General features: G+C 35.9%; 1 protein-coding gene across 2 annotated transcripts in view; it reads left to right on the forward strand.

Moving 5' to 3' along the window:
* EEF1E1 (eukaryotic translation elongation factor 1 epsilon 1) overlaps positions 1-18537 on the forward strand; it is a 30157-nt gene that overhangs the window by 546 nt on the left and 11074 nt on the right. The window contains exons 2-4 of one of the 2 annotated variants that reach the window (XM_027846202.1): positions 1440-1640; positions 5281-5376; positions 13287-13948. In XM_027846202.1, coding sequence (XP_027702003.1) covers positions 1440-1640; positions 5281-5376; positions 13287-13427 — 438 coding nt within the window. In that variant the 3' untranslated portion in view covers positions 13428-13948. Of the gene's footprint in view, positions 1-1439; positions 1641-5280; positions 5377-13286; positions 13949-18537 lie in introns of those variants that run through there. The other variant, XM_027846271.1, reaches the window with a different exon arrangement.

The raw sequence follows: 18537 nt of genomic DNA on the forward strand, positions 1-18537 counted from the left end.
TACAAAGACAAAATAGTCCCTGCCCTCAAGGAGTTTATGGTCTGTAATGTGTCTACATTCTGTATAATTAGGTGATATTATAAGAATATTAAATAGAAGTAGTATGTGGTAAGGGAGTAGTGTGTTGGGTTTAGAGCCAGGAAGATCTGGGTTCAAAACCTGCCTTCATATACCTCTAGCGGTATTAACCATGATTTGATTACTCCACATCAGTATGCTTAAGCAACTCCCTGGGATTTAACTGCTAAGTCTGTATCTACTTCCCCTAGTTTGTTCCTCCAAGCTGATGAAATCACATGGCTTAAAGTAATAGTGTGAAAAGGTCTTTAATGAAATATTCAAAGGAGTATATAGGGCTGCAGAGAGATCAAGGATTCCACCTTCATAGTATCTATTTGCACCCAAGCAGTCCTTCAGTTCTCACCGTAGCCCTGTAGTTTAGGACCTCATTTCTTCCCTCATAAACTATTGTAATGGCTTCCTAGGTGGTCTCCCTGCATCCAGTCCATTCTAAGTGTTTCTGCCTAAGTAATCATATAACTCCTGTAACTCAAAAACCTTTACTAGCTTTCCCCTGTTGGCTTCTGAATAAAATTCTGAGCCTTGCCTTCAAGACTGTCCACAATTCTGCCACAATTTATCTTTCCAATTCTGTTCCATCTGACTTCACTTCTCCATGTTCTTGTCCTATGCTTTTTCATCTTTATGTTTTTGCTTATGCCATCCCCATGTCATCAGAGACCGTTGTCTCAGCCCACCTTCCCATTTCCATCTGTTTCAGTCCCTCTCTTTAAAGTCCATCTTAAGGGCCACTTTCTCCATGAAACCTTCCCTGAGCTTCCTCTCTCTTAGCTAAAGTGAGCTCTAATTTTTCACATCCTGGACCTTTCATTTGCATTTATCACACTTTACTGTATCATGCTTATTTATGTACAGGTCTTTTTCCCACTTTTAGATTGTCGGCTTTCTGAGAGTAGAATTTGTACTTAGCTTTGTATACCTGACATGAGTACTTTGCACACCGGAGACCCTTAAATGTTTGTGGAATTGAGCTGAAATTTAGAGTTTTTGTTTCATTATCCAACTGTTAATGACTTAGTTTCTCCATGCTTTTATCAGTTTGTTGTTTTGGTTTTGGTTTTTTTTTTTACGATTTATGAGGAAAATTTGCTTCAAGAAAAACCTGACTTCCATCCCTGCCTTAGACGCCTGTGGCCACAAGCAAGTTACTAAACCAGTCTCTCTATGCCTACAGTTCCTCATGTGTAAGAGAATCAATACTGCAGAGCTGTTGTTAAGGCTCAAAGGAGAAAATTATATAAAGCACTCTCATTGGCTTTAAATGACAGTGGTTTCTGGGTACTTGAAAGGAGAAATTAAGTATTTAGTCATAATAACTTCATGTAGTTTATGTGAAGGATTTTTATTTTTCCTTTCAGATTCCAGTCCTTCAGACGAACAATGGACCAAGTTTAACAGGCTCGGCTACTATCGTAGCTCATCTGGTCAAGCAAGCCAACAAAGAGCATCTGCTGGGAAACACGGCAGAAGAGAAGGCACTTGTTCAGCAGTGGTTAGAATACAAAGTAACTCAAATTGATGGACACTCCAATAAGGATGATATCCGAAGTATATTGAAGGTATTGATCATTTCTTTGTCAATTAAAATAAATGGATATTTTTAAACATGGTTTTACTTATTTAGAAACAGAGAACACTATGAAATAACCCTATAATTAATTCCTGTTTACATATTGGCAAAATCAATGAACCAAGATCCTAACCATTGTGTTTTAAACATAAATGTTTTGTTCATTTTATAAAATGTTATGTAGTAAGGCATTTAAATAGAAGCGTTGTGATAAATGAAGATGGTTTTTCATTAGGAGACTTCTGAAATGTATTTATTGTTGAGTCAAAACGTACCTGTATGTATTCTCACAGACAGACAGACACACACACACACACACACACACACACACACACTCAAAGGTTACGCTTGTTTTCTGTTATGCTGGCTAAAGACTAACATTGGAATTTATCTTTTTGTAATCAGTAGTCATGGGTCCTCATTTTCTGAATTTAATACCTTTTAACATACTTAAACTTAAAATTGTTGTATACTCTACATATAATGAATTTGTTCAGTTAGCAGACTTTTAATATCTTGAAAATGAAATACAAAATATTTTGCACTTACATGTGATGATGTGATATTCTTGGATATACATGTGTAACTTATTTTTTACTAGTACTTTGCCCATATTTCAGCATACTGTATATAACCCTAAAAGCCAACTTTTCATTAGTCAGACATGGTATAGATATGTAAGGCTTAGCACATCTTAATTTATACACTGTTCTGTACTTACTAATAGAAGCTGCTAGGTGGTGCAATGGATAGAGCCCTGGACCTCTACTTAGGAAGACCTAACCTCAGATACTTAACAGCTATGTGACCAAGTATAAATCACTTGGCCTCTGTGTGCTTCAGTTCCACACCTGAAAGATGGGGTTAATAATAGCATCTACCTCCCAGGGTTATTGGGAGACAATATTTGTAAGGCACTTAGCACATACTAGGTAATATATAAATGCTAGCTATTATTATTTTTACATTATGATGAAAATGATATCACTACTGCTTGATATTTGAATACTCCTTTAAAAACCACCCAAAGCATATACCCTACCAATCTTGAAGTAGCTTTTATATCTGAAAAAAGTACATCATATCATATGTGTGTCTTCTACAGGTGTTATGTAGACCCTTCTCTGTTATTGGCTTATATGTGAAATGTGGGTAATTTCTATTACTGTAAATCTTTCATAAAATACTGTGGTCTTCACTGACCTTCAGAGAGTCCTACATACCTTGCCTCTCTTGTGTAAAATGTTATAAAGAGCTTTTATTACTGATTTTTTAATATACTATCTGATAATGGATTACCACCAAACAGAGCCTTTGTCCAACCCCGTCCTGTCAGTATCCTGACAAAATCAAGGGCACAAACATTTCCTAACCCAAAGAAGCAAGGCATTAAAAATAACATTTCATATTTATAATTTCTTATTCTAGACTTCAAAGGGATATTTCAGATAAAAGATATGTAGAGGAATCACACATGAAGATGTAGAAATGCCTTAAACCATAAAGCTTTCTTATCTTTCTGAAGCCATAATTAATGTTAATATTTTGTAATTTGTTACATATTTGAAAATATATGGAATTTGTTCAGGCACAAAGTTAACAAAAGGAACAAAATACATGAAATCAGCAAGATAAAGACAAGCAGACTTTGATTTTAGTATGTTAAATTTAATTAGGATATTGTGTAAATGTATCTTTTAATTTGTGGAATTTATTTTTCTTTTCTGGGAAAGTACCTAAAATCTTTTCCAAAGAGTACTAACTCTGGCATTAGAAGACCTAAAAGCAAAATCCACCTCAGACACTACCTGTATGATCCTTGGCAAGTCACTGGGCCTTAATTTCTTCTTTTGTAAAATGAGAGAGTTGGATGAGGTGACTTTTGAGGGCATTCCCATCTATTGTCCTATTTTCCAGAAGTCATGACACAAAGAAAAGATTATAGATAGACACTAAGGAGATTATTTTTTTTTTTATGTCAGGGCTTTCTAACCTGCTTACTTCTCAGACTAGAAGATATTATCGCTCATTCACATGGAAAATGTCATTTAAATAATTGTCCAGAAATCTTTATTTAATCATTTGCTTTCCTAAAAAAAAAAACAATTTTGCTACTTGGTATAATGTTGATGTTTTTCATAGCTTAGAAAGTACACACTATTCAAAGCAATTAACTACTACTGTTATTTTTTTCCTAACTAATTTTATGGCTACTCCAGACAAAACAAACCAAGACCAAGTTCTTTTATATATCAAAACTGCTCATCCTTAGGAGATGAACCATCTCTCAATTCTACAACTTAACTAAGGGAATTTCCTGAAGACATTTAGAATATTCTTTCCCTGTCCTCTCTATTTTTCTTTTGTTTTTAGTAGCCCTCCTGCATGCATATATAAATGTCATTCCTCCTTTCCCAGATCTCTTCTGACTCCCATCCGTCTTGTTTTCAAGACTTTGGAACCCTTTGAAAGCTTTATACTTTTGAATAGAAGCAAGAGCTTAATTCTGTAAACAAGCTTATAGTCAATGAGACTGAGTTCTACCTGCTCACATCCTCTTTTAAGAAGTATGCAACAGTAGATAGAGACAAGTTAAATTTTTAGAATAGAATCTTAGCATCTTATTGCTACTGACTGTGATATTCTGTCCATAGTACTTTCTTCCATTGACTTCAATAGTTTTCTTTAATCTTGAGAGAAGTCTCTATAAGAAATCCTTGGGAAAGTCCTAATGTATAGTCTGTTGTAGCCTAACTACAAGAAATGTAAAACATTTCTAAAAAGAACATTAATACATTGTCATTACACTTCTGTTCTGTGACACTGGGAGTTTTAGTGCCTAGTAAAATCATTTTTAAACAAATTAGTGGGAGAGACAAAAGCATTTTGAATAACTTTTTAACCTCCTTTTTCCTTCCCAAAGAATAAACTGATTTTTCTTCACCTTGGCCTATGTAGTATTGCATTTAGGTTCAGGCCTATTTAAATTTTTGCCTTCTAACATAAATTTCACCAAAATATTCTTTGGTTTCTCTAAGGGAGCCTTTTGCTTGGGGAGAATATTGTTCCACCGCTTAAAAGTATGAACAACTTTTTGATGATATAGCTTTTTCCTTGTCAGAGAAGTCTTTTAAGCTTCAGAAATCATGGGGAGTTTTAAGAGTTCTAGAAATAAAAAGATCTTCAGCTTTTTCCATGGTTGTCAACTTAACAGTGATCAATATGCCATGGAAGTCCAGAAGGGAGCAGAACAAAAGTATATGCCTCCTTCACACCAAGTCAGTCAGCATTATTGGAGAAACCTAACATGTCATTTACTGACAGTGTCTATAGCACTGGCACGACAGTCTCTTTGAATTATTTTTAATGAGCCTTTGTTTATAAAATAAACTTTGTTCATGTATTAGGGGGAAATTAAAAGCATTTGCTAGTGACTATTTCTTTTTAAGTTAGTCGAAACTAAGAGTGGTGAGCATACAGTTTGCAAATTTCTACTATTTTTCTATTAATGTCAAAAATGGATGTTGAGATGAATTTCAGAAAACATGGTCTTCCTAAGTCATTAAGAGTACATCATTATGTTGCCAGACTGCTGCTCTCATTGTAATTTGTTAATTTTTCTCTTCTAGGATCTTAACTCATATCTTGAAGATAAAGTCTACTTTGCTGGTAATAATTTTACTGTAGCAGATGTTTTATTGTACTATGGACTTCATCGTTTCATAGTAAGTATTTCCTAAAGTTTTTGAATGCTTAACAAAATTTTGAAATAATTTTCTTTCATGTTGGTATTTGTCAGTTGAATTTGTATCAACAGGATTAATTTTTGCAAGAAAAATGAAAGACAGGAGAATGTTTGTACAAACGTTATCTCATTGGATCCTTACTACAGTCCTGCACGATAGATGTTGTTATTATCCTCATTTCACAGTTGTAGAAATTGTGGCAGGCAGAGATTAAGTGCCTTCCCTGGGGCCACACAGCTAGTTAGTGTCTGATGTCAGATTTGTACTCAAGTTTTCCTGACTCTAGACGCAGTTCTCTGTCCACTATGCCATCAGCTGCCATTAGAAAGAAAAGAAAAAAAGTTTTGTGGAGAAGATAATACCATTTGTGTAGAGCCTGAAACCATATACTTACAAGTGTTTTCCTCCACTTTATCTTATATGATCCTTATGAACATACTGTAAGGTAGACAAGGCCGAACTTTACAGATGATGAAACTGAGGCTCAGAGAGTGTCTTGATCAAGGTTATAGGGCTATTTGTACTTTGTGAACTTAATGTGTATTTAATCTCTTTGCAGTGCCTTTTACTATTTTGAACAAAAGAGTTCAGATTTATGTGCCTTTTTAAGGTGTAGTATACTAATTTTAGTCCCAACTCTGCAGTAACTAGCTATGTGAGCTTAATTCATCAATTATTTCTTTGAGGCTTCGTTTTCCTTATTAGGTGCTGTGTACCAGGAGCCCAGAGCAAAGTGATCATGGCTAGGTGCTTCATCAAATGGGGGTCTGGGTTAGGAATTCACAATCGAGAGTAGTCCTCTCTTATACAGGGAGTTTGGTGACATTGGCATGAATAAATCAGCAGTGTGAGGAGTGGAGCTCTAAAATTCAGTAGTTCTTTGATTTTAGTACAGAGAGATTTCAGATAATCTTCCAGCTCTATGGGTAACACTTGGAGGGCAGGACTTGTGTATTTCGCATCTTTGTATCATTGTATTTAGAGTAGGACCTTATATATTGTTGAATGAACTCAATCTTTTTTCTTGTAGTTATAAATGAGGGAGAGTGATGTAGTGGTTAGAGTGCTGGTCACAAAGAAAGACTTAGTAGTGTTGACAGTGTATCTCAGGCTAGGTCACATAACTTCTCAGCATCGGGTAGTTCTTTGAGATCGTCCATTAAGAAATCTGAATTAGTAAAAGTAGTACTGATGAAATCACAAATCTTTGATATTTAGTTTCATGATTCATGGTGATAGCAAAATTCAGTTTACCAAGTATTTATTAGGTGCCAACTACCTAGTATGATGGACAAAGAATGGAACAAAGTATGAGGTGTGGATTTTTTTCCAGAGGACTATTACAAACTCATTGTACAAGTAACAGCACGTGAAACAGCATACAGAACAACAAAAGTACTGATTTATGATCAAAATAAACATTATGTTAGTAGAGGAAAGAAACCTGTAAAAATTGTTTTATCTTGGACATCTGAGAGAAGCCTCATTTTTTTTTGTTTTTTGGTGGGTTTTTTTTCGGTGAGGCAATTGGAGTTAAGTGACTCGCCCAGGGTCACAAAGCTAGTAAGTGTTATGTGCCTGAGCCGGATTTGAACTTGGGTCCTTCTGACTCCAGGACCAATGCTGTATCCACTGAGCCACCTAGCTGCCTGAGAATCAGTCCTTGATTACTCTAACCCTGATTCCTATCCTGCCTCCCCTTGAGTAGAATACTTCTTTTGAAAAGTCATAGCATAGTATGGTAGACATAGTTTTGACCCAGAAGTCAGGAAACCAGTTTCTAGGCCTGACTCTGCCACTCAAAAGTTACGTGACCGCAAAATGAGTCAGTCAGCTTCTCTGGTCCTTAGCTCCTTCGTTTGTCAGATTAGGAGCTTTGATTTTATTTGAGATATCTTAGGTGGCGCAGTGGCTAGAGTGCTGGACATGGAGTCAAGAAGACCTGAATTCAAATCCTGCCTCAGGTAATTAATAGCTTTGTGATCCTAGGCAAGTCCCTCTTTCACCATTAGTGTCCTCATTTGTAAAATGGGGATAATAATAGCACCTACTTCCCAGGAAGACTGTAAGGATAAAATGAAGTAATATTTATAAAGTGTTTTACAAATATTAAAGGACTATATAAATCCCTAACTATTCTTATATGATTTAAATTGTTTAGTTCTAAAGAAAATAAATATTTCAAATAATAATCATAGTTTCAATTAAATTTATTAAAATTTATGTATAGTTATCATTTATAATATTTGTAATATTAATAAATATTATTAAGTTTATTAAATACCCATCCTGAAGTACTGTTAGGCACTGGCACTGCAAATGTAGATCTGACATATCTGCTTTCAGTTACTAAGATCAAATGGGGACAAAAACATTTACACAAATAGCGAGAGGAGAATGTGAAGTGCTAGGGAGAGGTCACATACAGTAAGATGTTTAAAAGGGAAGGGTCACTTTCTACAGGATGGGTCAGGGAAGGATTCATGAAAAAGGTGGTTCCTTAGTTGGACCTTGAAGAAAGGGAGAGACTACAATGGGGAAAAGGAAAGGAACAGGCGTTTATTAAGCACTACTTTGTACCAGGCACTTTGCTAAGCATTTTACAAATATTATCACATTTGATCCTCACAGCAACTCTATGTGATACGTGCTGTTATCACCTCCATTTTACAGCTGAGGAAACTGAGGCAGGTAGTGGTTAAGTTACTTGCCCAGGATCACACAGATAATAAATGTCTGGTGTGGGATTTGAACACAAGTCTTCTTGACTTTGGGCCCAGCATTCTATCCACTGTACCATCTAACTGCCTCTGTGGTGGTGTGGGAGGCAATCAGTTCTAAACATGGGTGATATTTGAGCAAAGTCATAGAAACAGGAGCAGGAAGGAAGAAAATGAGATAGAGTATGTCTGTTTTACTCTAAAATATAGTATGAAGGTGAAATTCAGGAAAGGTAGTTTGGCGCCAGATTCTAGAAGGTCTTGAATTGCTAGAATCAGAAAATGGGGGAGCCACTGAGGCTTTTTTTTTTTTTAAATCACAACAGTGCATTAGGAATGTTACTTGGGACAATGATGTAAAAAGGAATAGACTGAACTCAGAAGGTCAAGTTAAGAGGTTATTGCGATAATCATCTACAGAGAATGGGAGGGAGGGAGAAGGAACCAGGACAGAATCTTAGGGGCACCCATCTTTAAGAGGAAGGAGGAAGATGAAAATGAAGAGAGAAAAGGGGAAAGGGAATGGTTAGGGAGATAAGAGGAGAACTATAAGAGGAGAACACTGAGCCAGTAAAACATTATGGGATGGGCAATAGTGTCAGGTTTGGGGCAGAGGGAAGGAACAGAAGTAATGTAAAGGTTATCTCCTGACTCCAAGTATTTTCATTGTCTGTCTCCCACACCTAGAATGGTCTTCCTCCTTATCTGTCTTCTGGCTTCCCTGGCTTCCCTCAAGTCCTAGCTAAGATCTCATTTTCTACAAGAAGCCTTTCCTGATCCCCCTTAATTCAAATGCCTGTCATCTGTTGATTATTTCAAATTTATCCTGTATTATAGCGTGTTTGTACACAATTTGCAAATTGTCTCCCTCATTATACTGTGAGTTCTTTGAGAGTAGAGATTGTCTTCACCTTTCTTTGTATCCCCAACACTTAGCATATTAGTAGGTGCTTAATAAATGCTTATTGACTGATTCACTACAACATATCCATCAAGTGGTCAGTCATCTAGCTTCTGCCTGGAGACCTCCAAGAATGGAAGGTCATCCATTACACTTCTGGACAAGTCTAATTGTTAGAAAGTTTTTCCTGATATCAAGGCTAAATTTACCTCCTTTCAGCATCTACCTGTTGCTCCTTCCTTGTTCTACCCTGTAGGACCAACCAAAATAAGTAAGTAAATTGGGGCAGTTAGGTGGTGCAGTGGATAGAGCACTGGCCCTGGAGTCAGGAGGACCTGAGTTCAAGTCCAGCCTCAGACACATAACACTTACTAACTCTGTGACCCTGGGCAAGTCACTTAACCCCATTGCCTAGCCAAAAAAACCCAAAACACACAAGTAAGTGAATCAACAAGCACTTATGAGAGGCCTACTGTGTACCATGGGAAATGTTGGGAATACAGAAAGAAAAGCCAGTTTCCCAGTAGGTAAAGCAGTCAAAGGCTATGAGCCTCACCCTTAGATCTGAGAAGAGTACAGGAGTAGGAAAGGTGGAAGGACAGGAAATTTTTATGAGAAAGGGGAATTTCACCTTCAGGTCAGTTTGATATCAGAAGTACTGACAGCTGGGAATAGCGATACACACTTCTTATCCCTGAGGCTGGTGGATCCCTTGAGCTCAGGAGCTACTGAGCTGCAGTGAGCTGAAGCAAATCAGATGTCACCAATATAGTGAGCCAGATAGGGTGGGTAGACAGTGTGGGCCCACCTCTCTGTCACCCAGTAGTAGGCTGCTTGAGTAAGGGTAAACTGAACCAAGTCAGAAATGACTACTGACCAAAACTTGCCTATCAGTAGTGGTACTGGCCTGTGAGTAGCCACTTCACTTCCAACCTGAGCAAGAAAGGGAGACCCAGTTGCAAAAAAAAACAAACAAACAAACAAACAAACAAACCTTACAGCCATAACTATAAATGCTTCAGGTTGCAGAATCATTCCGATTGCTATCCTCTTCCATTGAGGCTGAAGAAATTCCCTAGAGGCTTGAATTCCCTTTTCCATTCCACATGGCTAGTCAGAAGGCAGAAATATTTTTAGAGAGACACATTTGCTAGGATGAAACATTGTCTTTTTCAGTCAGAAGAAAGAAATTATTTCCAGGATAACTTCTTGCAATGGAATTCTATCAGGTAACTGGTGATCCTGGTGGGAAGATAGTTCCTATCCTTTATAACATTGCAAGATTGACTAAAATTTGGATTGGAACTTAGAACAGAAATAAGTATATAGAGTTTTAAGAGAGAATCTGTAAAGAGGATATCAGAGCACTAGCCATAAAAGCTGTAGCAGAATGTAGCATTGACCGTTTCAGCTTATATAAGAAGCCAGCTAGCATTTCATCCTAACGTGGTCATTTGGAGATTTTTCTCACATTTGTGGGAAAATGGTTAATGCTTTCAGGGCCTTTAAAGTTGAAAATAATTGCAGAGTACTGTTGTAAGTAATATGGAAGGATTAGGAGCAGCCTGCCAAGTTATCGTATATAGACATGTTGGCTTGTAGTTGAATAACAATGATGAAATGGTAATTAAAAACAATAGATTAGATTATACTATTAGAAACTAATCCTGCTAAAAAAGGCAAAGTAGAAATCTGTTGTTCTAAGTGAAATGGTAGCTCAGGGAATCCCATTAAGAAAGTTCTAAGTTATCATGTGTTTAAAATTAGACCCAGCTAAATATCTTATTTACAGTAACCTCCTGTTTAATATGTCTGTGTGGCAGACATTAATGAGGGAACAAATTATGGTCCATCTCGTTGTTCACTTTTCTCAGATTCGTGGGACAAGCAGGTAAATCAAACCAGAAAAACAAAAGAGAAGTGGCAACAAAAACCTTTCTGAATTTTTTTTTTTTTTTGTACTTTGGATCTGTTTGTAACCTTTACTCTCGAGACCCAAAATACGAAATTTTTATCTTGGGATATATTGATTGGTGTGAGAGGTTGTTACTTGATTTTGCTTAGTAACGTTGAGATTTATTTCCACTTGGTTTGTTAAGTGTCAGGCAACAGTGAGGTCAGCCGTCTGCCACTTTGTGAGATAATATTGAATGTGACACTTCCTGTGACTCATATTCTGAATGTATAGTTTATCAACCAAGTTTTCTTTGGAAAATACTTTGGCAACTCTCTTTACTTTAATGTTCAAGTCCAATTCAAAGAATAACTTGATTACAGAATAGCTAAAGAAAAAAGAAACTGACTTGTTTTTCTTTACAATGTTTTGTTAATCATTGTAATGTCTGTTCTTACTCACCTTTTGGGAAAACATTCTGAATAGCATTTGTCACTGAGCATCAACCTCACTAGAAAATTTATTTGAAATAAGGCATAGTAAAGTGAGTAGAGATTAGAAAAAATGTTAAACCTCTTCAAAAAGACAGTAGAGAACTCTAAATTATAACGTAACTGGCCAAATTTGGGGAATCATTTAAACACCTGGCCTACTGAACATATTGCCAGATTCAAGTTTGGTTGAAACTTAGAGATAGTTCTATCTCCCGGAACTGCTAAATTGCTGAAATCAATATCTATTTTAATTTTATGCCCCCTTTTTTGAAAGTTAAGCCTTTCTAAACCCCATTTCACTACTAAATGTGCATCTGCACGTGGAAAACTAAAAATCAAGAACAGTTTTCCAAATTTTCACATAGTTCTGCTTTTCAGTTCCTAAGAGTGTTCATATATGAGAGATTTTACAATCACATTTGAATATTTAGCAAATATGTATTGTTACCTACAATGTATGAAAGATTTTGTAACACTTAATAGGAAAGTAAAAGTCAGCCTGTTACTTGATAATCTATAGCTAATGAATTAGGAATAACACTTAACTAATATCTATATAATCATGTTTAGTTCGTTAACTGTTACTGAGAATTATATTTTATAAAAAAACATTCTTAGCAAGTGTAGTTTGCTGCGTATAATTCTATTGGTACAAACAGATGGAGAAATCTTGTGTTGTAGCTTTGCTGCAGTCTCATTTCCATGAGCCTCAAATTCGTTTTGTTTTCTTTTTCGTTAAAAATAAAGACTGATATCCAGTAAAGGACCTTTGAAATGTGCTTCAGTCTTACCACATAGTTGTGAAACCAGCTACATACTATATTGCCCATGTTTACACTGTTCTTGGAGAAGGCTTTGTTTATCTGATTCTTCAGATAGGATACCAAATTTAATATTTCCACAGATGGCGCTAGTGAATCAAATGTTTGTTGATTGAACTGTGGGGGGAAGCTGGCCATGCTCCTCATGCCTGTGGTTTGTGTGTTACTGCCTTTCTATCTTTACCCTCAACCTTATAACTCAAAAAGATTAACTCAAACATTTTCTCAAGGAAAATCCTCAGAGTCCCTTGTTTGAATTTGAACTCAGTCCTTACCTAACCATGCTGTTTCAAAATGACAGGTATCTATACGCCATCCCACTTTTTGTTGCATGAATTTATTTAAATCAGATTCAGCGGCATTTTTCAATTTAAATGTTAATTGCCTTCTGGGTTATACTTTGTTAGGTCCTGGAGATACAAAGAAAATTGTTATGAATTCTTCTAGTCCTTACCCTCTTATTTGGAAAAGGAGAAAAAACTGCAATACTCTTGTCCTATTTGATAAAATATATTCAATTGTACTTTAATTTGAGTTTTTCACTGCTAGAAATAGTTTGTTCTTCTATCATTTAGCAACATTCATTTGACATAACAACTGGTTCCAACATCAGTTTCTTATGAGTTGAGTACTATGGCAAACTTTTGACTTTAATAGAAGTGAACATTTCTCTCTGGATTATTGTACTCTACTCTTTTGTTAGATAATATTTTTGGAGTTTAACATGCTTATATTAAGTTTGCCAGAAACACTTCGGAAAATCGATTGTCCTTTGTGCGCTCCCTTTTCCTCAGAAATCTCACCTCTTCCAAAAGCTCTTAGAGCTTCTAGATCCTCTCAGGACATGACTTTGATTTGAGCTGGTGGTTGATGAGCCTCCTTGCATCAAACACTGGCTTTGACCTGAACAAGAAAAAGAAAGCCCATGCAGACCTCTGCCCAGGAGAAGCTGGAACGTTAACTTTTATCTCAGTGGTGGCCTCAGAGAACTGGTCTTTGCAACATTCTATCTCCTGTTCTAAAATTAACTGAGCTTATGTAATGTCTGTTTGGTTTTAGGTTGACCTTACATTTCAAGAAAAGGAGAAATATATAAATATGTCTCGCTGGTTTTCTCACATTCAGCATTATCCAGGCATCAGACAACATCTGTCTAGTGTTGTTTTTATCAAGAACAGACTTTATACTAATACTCATTAGAAGATCGTCGAGATTTCCATGCCATACGGAAGAGTAATTGAGAATTATTTAAAGGAAATGGAATTCTAGACCTTGTAGTTAACTTAAATAGATATCCAATCCTTTACAGGCTAGAAGAACTTTTGATAATGTGTCAAAGTATGTCCAAATGTTTAATTTGTTCTTTAGAGTTTAATTTGCAGCTTTTTAATGTAAAAATGCAACTGTAGTTTTTAAAAACTTGAATCAGAATCAAGTTTTAAATTGCCTTGTTTTGTAGGTGAAATTTATTTTGACGAAGTTGAAATCAGTGGCTCAGTCTTAATGTAAAAAAATTCTACAGCGTTATTAGTATTCATTCCTGTTTAGCTATTTATTGACCTCTGTACCATATTTAAAATTTCATTTTTTTCATCCATGAATGTTTACACTAGTTTGTTTACAATAAAACTTTAATAAATTCTGCCAAGGATACCAAAAGGGAAAAGAGATTTATTTGTTTGCAAATATTTGTGTGATCTAGTAAATATGGTTGAAAAAAGTCTTTGTTTCTTTTCTGCAGTCACTATTCATTGGGGTGAAATTAAGAGCTGAATTGCCCTTAGGGGAAGTGGGTGATATATATTATCTTGAGTCAATGGATTTTTTTTTGTTGTTGTATTCTATAAAATGCAATGAGTAAAGAGAGAAGGATAATACCAAGAGATTCCTCACTGATTTAAGATATAATGAAGACTGAATTTTCTAAATCAAGTCACATACGCAAGAGTATACTTCCTAAGTTAGTGTAACACGAATAAAGGAGGTCTTCAATACATGTCTATATAGCTTTGAACTCATATTAATAGAAAGTCTCCCTTTCAAAGTAGTGGTGTTTGAGTTCTCATTATTCATTGTTATTTAATGTTTTGATTACTATTGCAATATGGAAAATATTCAAGAGATATCATGATAGAATTCTTAGTGATCCCTTAATTATATTGCTGCGTAACTATCTAGAATGTGGATTCTTAATCTTTTTTTCTGTTACAGACTGCCTTAGTCTGATGAAGTATATCAGTTCCTTTGCAGAATAATTGAAGGAAATAATAGATTTCAATTTAGACGTTAGTCAGTATAAAGATGTAGTTTTTCCCCTGTCCAACTTTATAGTCCCCTCCCCCAAATCAATCCCCTAATCTCTTGGGGTCCGTGTACCCTGAATTAAGAACCCCTAATCTGGAACATGTTTAATTTTCTAAAATGACATTTAAACCAGAAACTGAAGTTTTATTACATTATGATCACAACAAATATTGGTGCCCAGTCTTCAACTTTACTTTCTTACCCATTTGTGAGAAAAAGCAACTCATTTCTTAAACAGTTTATGTCCCCTACACTCACTTTTTCACTGTATATCTTCCAACCTTCTGTACCCCAAGCTGAGGGAAGTGATGTTCTTAACTTGGAAGAGAAATCTCTTCTCCCACTTAACAGGGTTGCAACCAGTCAAATTCAATTGTTTCATCCATTCCCAAATTGAAATGCATTTTCCCTAGAAACATTGTTATAAATTGTGTTGAAATTCTCTGCTGCTCTTGGTAAGATGTGTATTTAGGCTACATTATAAATTGGTTATCCTTGGCACTTGATTTGTTCATTTCACTTCTGCAGTTTTCCTTGGTTTTATCAACTTGTTTCTTTAATTCCACCATCTAGGTAAAGACTTTTATTATCACCTACCAGAGCAACATCTCCTAACTGGTTTTCTCACCAGATTCTCTCTTACCTGATTCCTAGTCCTGACCAATTGAAAGACATATCTGTTGTCTATTGAAAAACATCCTTTAAGGCCCATCTCTAACACTTGCTTCCATGAAGTCTACTCCGATTCTCCTCAGCAGCTGGAAATTCTTTAATTCTTTAGACACTCATATCACTCAGTATTTCTCTTCTGTCATTGAGTTACACAACAGATGTTGTACCTCCCTCCACTTTACCTCTATTTGCACAAGCTATGAGCTCCATAAGGACAAGAGGCCATTTTTAAATTCTCTTTGTCTCCATCTACAACATTGACACACCCTCAGTCTCATATCCTTCTCGTAATCCTTGTCACGGTTCTTAACCTTTTTAGATTCATATATTTTTATGCTTTTGTAAAATAACACTGAGGAATGTAATTTTAGTTACTTTAAAAATTTTGAAACTTCGAAATAAACACTTAATTTAGTTTTATGGAGTTATAATACCATGCTTTGTATTTAGTGGGACTTTAATAAATTAAACAGATTAAAATATGCTTGTGAGTTTGTGGTACCCAACCACCATTTGACATTTCTTTGGGGAATGGTGCTTCTAATTTTGAAACAGAGGACTCCCTATATAGATTTTCAAAGGCTTAGGGTACCAACAACACAAACTATACTGCCTAGAATTAAATCTAAAATGATTTAGAAGGAATTTCACTACCTTGCAGTTCATCCTGGTCATCTATTATACAAGTGCCAGTAAAGTTACAGATGACCCAACTTTTACTAGCCCTGATAAAAAGTTTGGTTTTAGATAAAACAGGCATACCTTTTGCTGAATAAAAATGCATAAACATGAGCTGCATTCTCAGAAAGTCGAGTCATTAGTATGTGGAATTATTATGACCTATTGATATTTTCTTATTTAATGAACAGGATGAATGACCTGTTGATATCCTCTGATTTAATGGACAAGATGAAACCTGCTAACATTCCATTTTTTTTTTGTCCTTTAAGAAACTCTCCTCTATCCCCTATTTTTCCCTTTAATTTCCAACCTTGATCACATTATGCTAGAATGAGGTGTTTATTGACTGCTGCCAGATTTCATTCTTTGTCCGATGTTTTCCATGTTTCAGACAATGTGATCAAACTTAAAAATACCTACTCCTGAAGTTAACCAAGGCTAGAAGCTCTAAATCAAGAGTTAACCTGGGTTCCACAAACTTGTCTCGTAATATTTTGCTAACTATTTCAACATAAATAGTTTCTTTGGTAATCCTATGTGTTTAATTTTATGAATTTTAAAACATTTTCTGAGAAGAGGTCTGTTCACTTCACCAGATAGCTTAAGACGTCTATAACACAAAAAAGGTTAAAAACTCCTGCTCCAACATCTGAGGCTTAATATTAACAACTTCTGGCTAGAAAGTTGAAGAATGCCTGCTTTAGTAATGTTTTAAAACATAATACATGAAAAAATAATACCTAATACTTCTGGCCTTCACAAAAGGAAATTCTCAAAGCTGATAAGGTATTTCATTAGTTAAAAAGTACCAAAAGGCATGAGGTGTTTTATATGTCCCAGCTCATTACTACTACATTCTCCTAATGTAAATCTAGTTGACCTCATTTGATTTAACTTAGATCTTGGCACTGGCTTAGTGCTTATGCCCACTTATCAATGATTGATATGAAAATGAATCAAGGGGCAGCTAGATGGTGCAGTGAATAAAGCAACGGTCCTAGAGTCGGGAGGACCTGAGTTCAAATCCGGCCTCAGACACTTGACACTAGCTGTGTGACCCTGGGCAAGTCACTTAATCCCATTGCCTAGGCCCCCCCAAAAAAAGAAAATTAATGAAGTTCATATGGAAAATACTCAATAACTAATTTCCATGAAATCTAGCAAAAGAAAAGGAATATGCCTCAATGTATCTATACCTGGCTGTATTCAACAATAGTCAACAAATATTAAATGCCTAATATGTGCAGAACATAATGCCAGGTTAGGCAAATGAGCTAAAACAATTCTCTTCATGGAGCTTATAACCTAGTGGAGAAAATATATACAACTTTAAAACAAAATGGTGACAAGTACAGACAAAGTACCATATGAGGTTTAATTAAGGGGAAGCCTTTATATGATAGGGTGTCAGGTGGAGTAGGATGTGATCAGGGGAGTTTCATGAAGAAGGTGGTGTTTGAGCTGGTCTTTCAAATGATGGATAGAATTTCAATAATTGGAGAGCATACCATCATTGAATTAAGAGTTAGAAGGATATTTAATTCAACTCCCTCACTTTATAGATCAGCAAAAACACAGAGGTAGAAAATGCTTGGGGCACACATGGGAGATCTTGAGTATTCCAGTTTGATTTGGTGAATAATGTGAGAGATAAGCCCAGAAAGGTAAGAAGTCACTACTTTGTGGGACTTTGAATGCCAAGTGTAGGTGTTAAAACTTTTTTGTGTAAGTATAGTACAGAGCCATTAGAAGACATCAAGAACTGAAGTTATAGAAACAGATCTATGCTTAAGGAAGATTAACCTTTTTCTTTTAAAAAAAAAAATTCTTACTGATATCTTTTGTTTTTACAACACCTTCATTTCCCAGTGTATTCTGCTCTCTTCCTTACTCTCCTCTCTTCCAACTCTTGTAAGAGTTGTCTCTTACAACAAAAGGGGAAGAGACAGTGGTACAAAGTGGTACAAGGTATGCAAGTGGTACAAGGACATAATTATAAAGGGCTTTAAATGTTAAAAAGAGGATTTTGTTTTTAATCCTGAAGGTTATAGGGAACCACAGGAGTTTATTGAGTAAAGGAAGGGAGAGTGATATGACCAGACCTGCGCTTCAGGAATACTACTTTGATAACTTAGTGGAAAGACAGACTGAAGTGTGGAAAAGCTAACCAACAGGCTATTGCAATAGTCTAGGCATGAGGTGATAAGAGCTGCTTTAGGGTAGTAGCAGTTTCAGAGGAGAGAAAGGGGCATATTCAAGAGATAGTATAAGGCTAAAATTGGCAGAACTTGGCAACATTGGCTATGGCAGGGTGGTAGTGAGAAAGGAGTCAAAATTGGCATCTAGGTTTTGAGCACTGGTGAGTGGGAGGATGGTGGTATCCTTAGCAGTAATAAGGAAGTTAGGAAGAGGGGAAAGTGTAGGGGGAAAGATAATTCAGTTTTGGACATGTGCTACTGTAAAAATGACTGCCATAAATAGGTCGTTTTCTTCATTCTTAGATTTCTTTGAAGTATAGACATAGTTGAAGTATTTCTGAGTAAAAAGTCATGCACAATATAGTGACTTTTTGAGCATAGTTCCAAATTCCCATCCAGAGTAGCTATACCAATTGACAGCTGTACCAACAGTGCAGTAATTTGCCTGTTTTCCT

Source organism: Vombatus ursinus, unplaced genomic scaffold (genome assembly GCF_900497805.2).
Source record: "Vombatus ursinus unplaced genomic scaffold, bare-nosed wombat genome assembly UNPS02000577.1, whole genome shotgun sequence".
In the NCBI taxonomy this organism is placed as follows: domain Eukaryota; kingdom Metazoa; phylum Chordata; class Mammalia; order Diprotodontia; family Vombatidae; genus Vombatus; species Vombatus ursinus.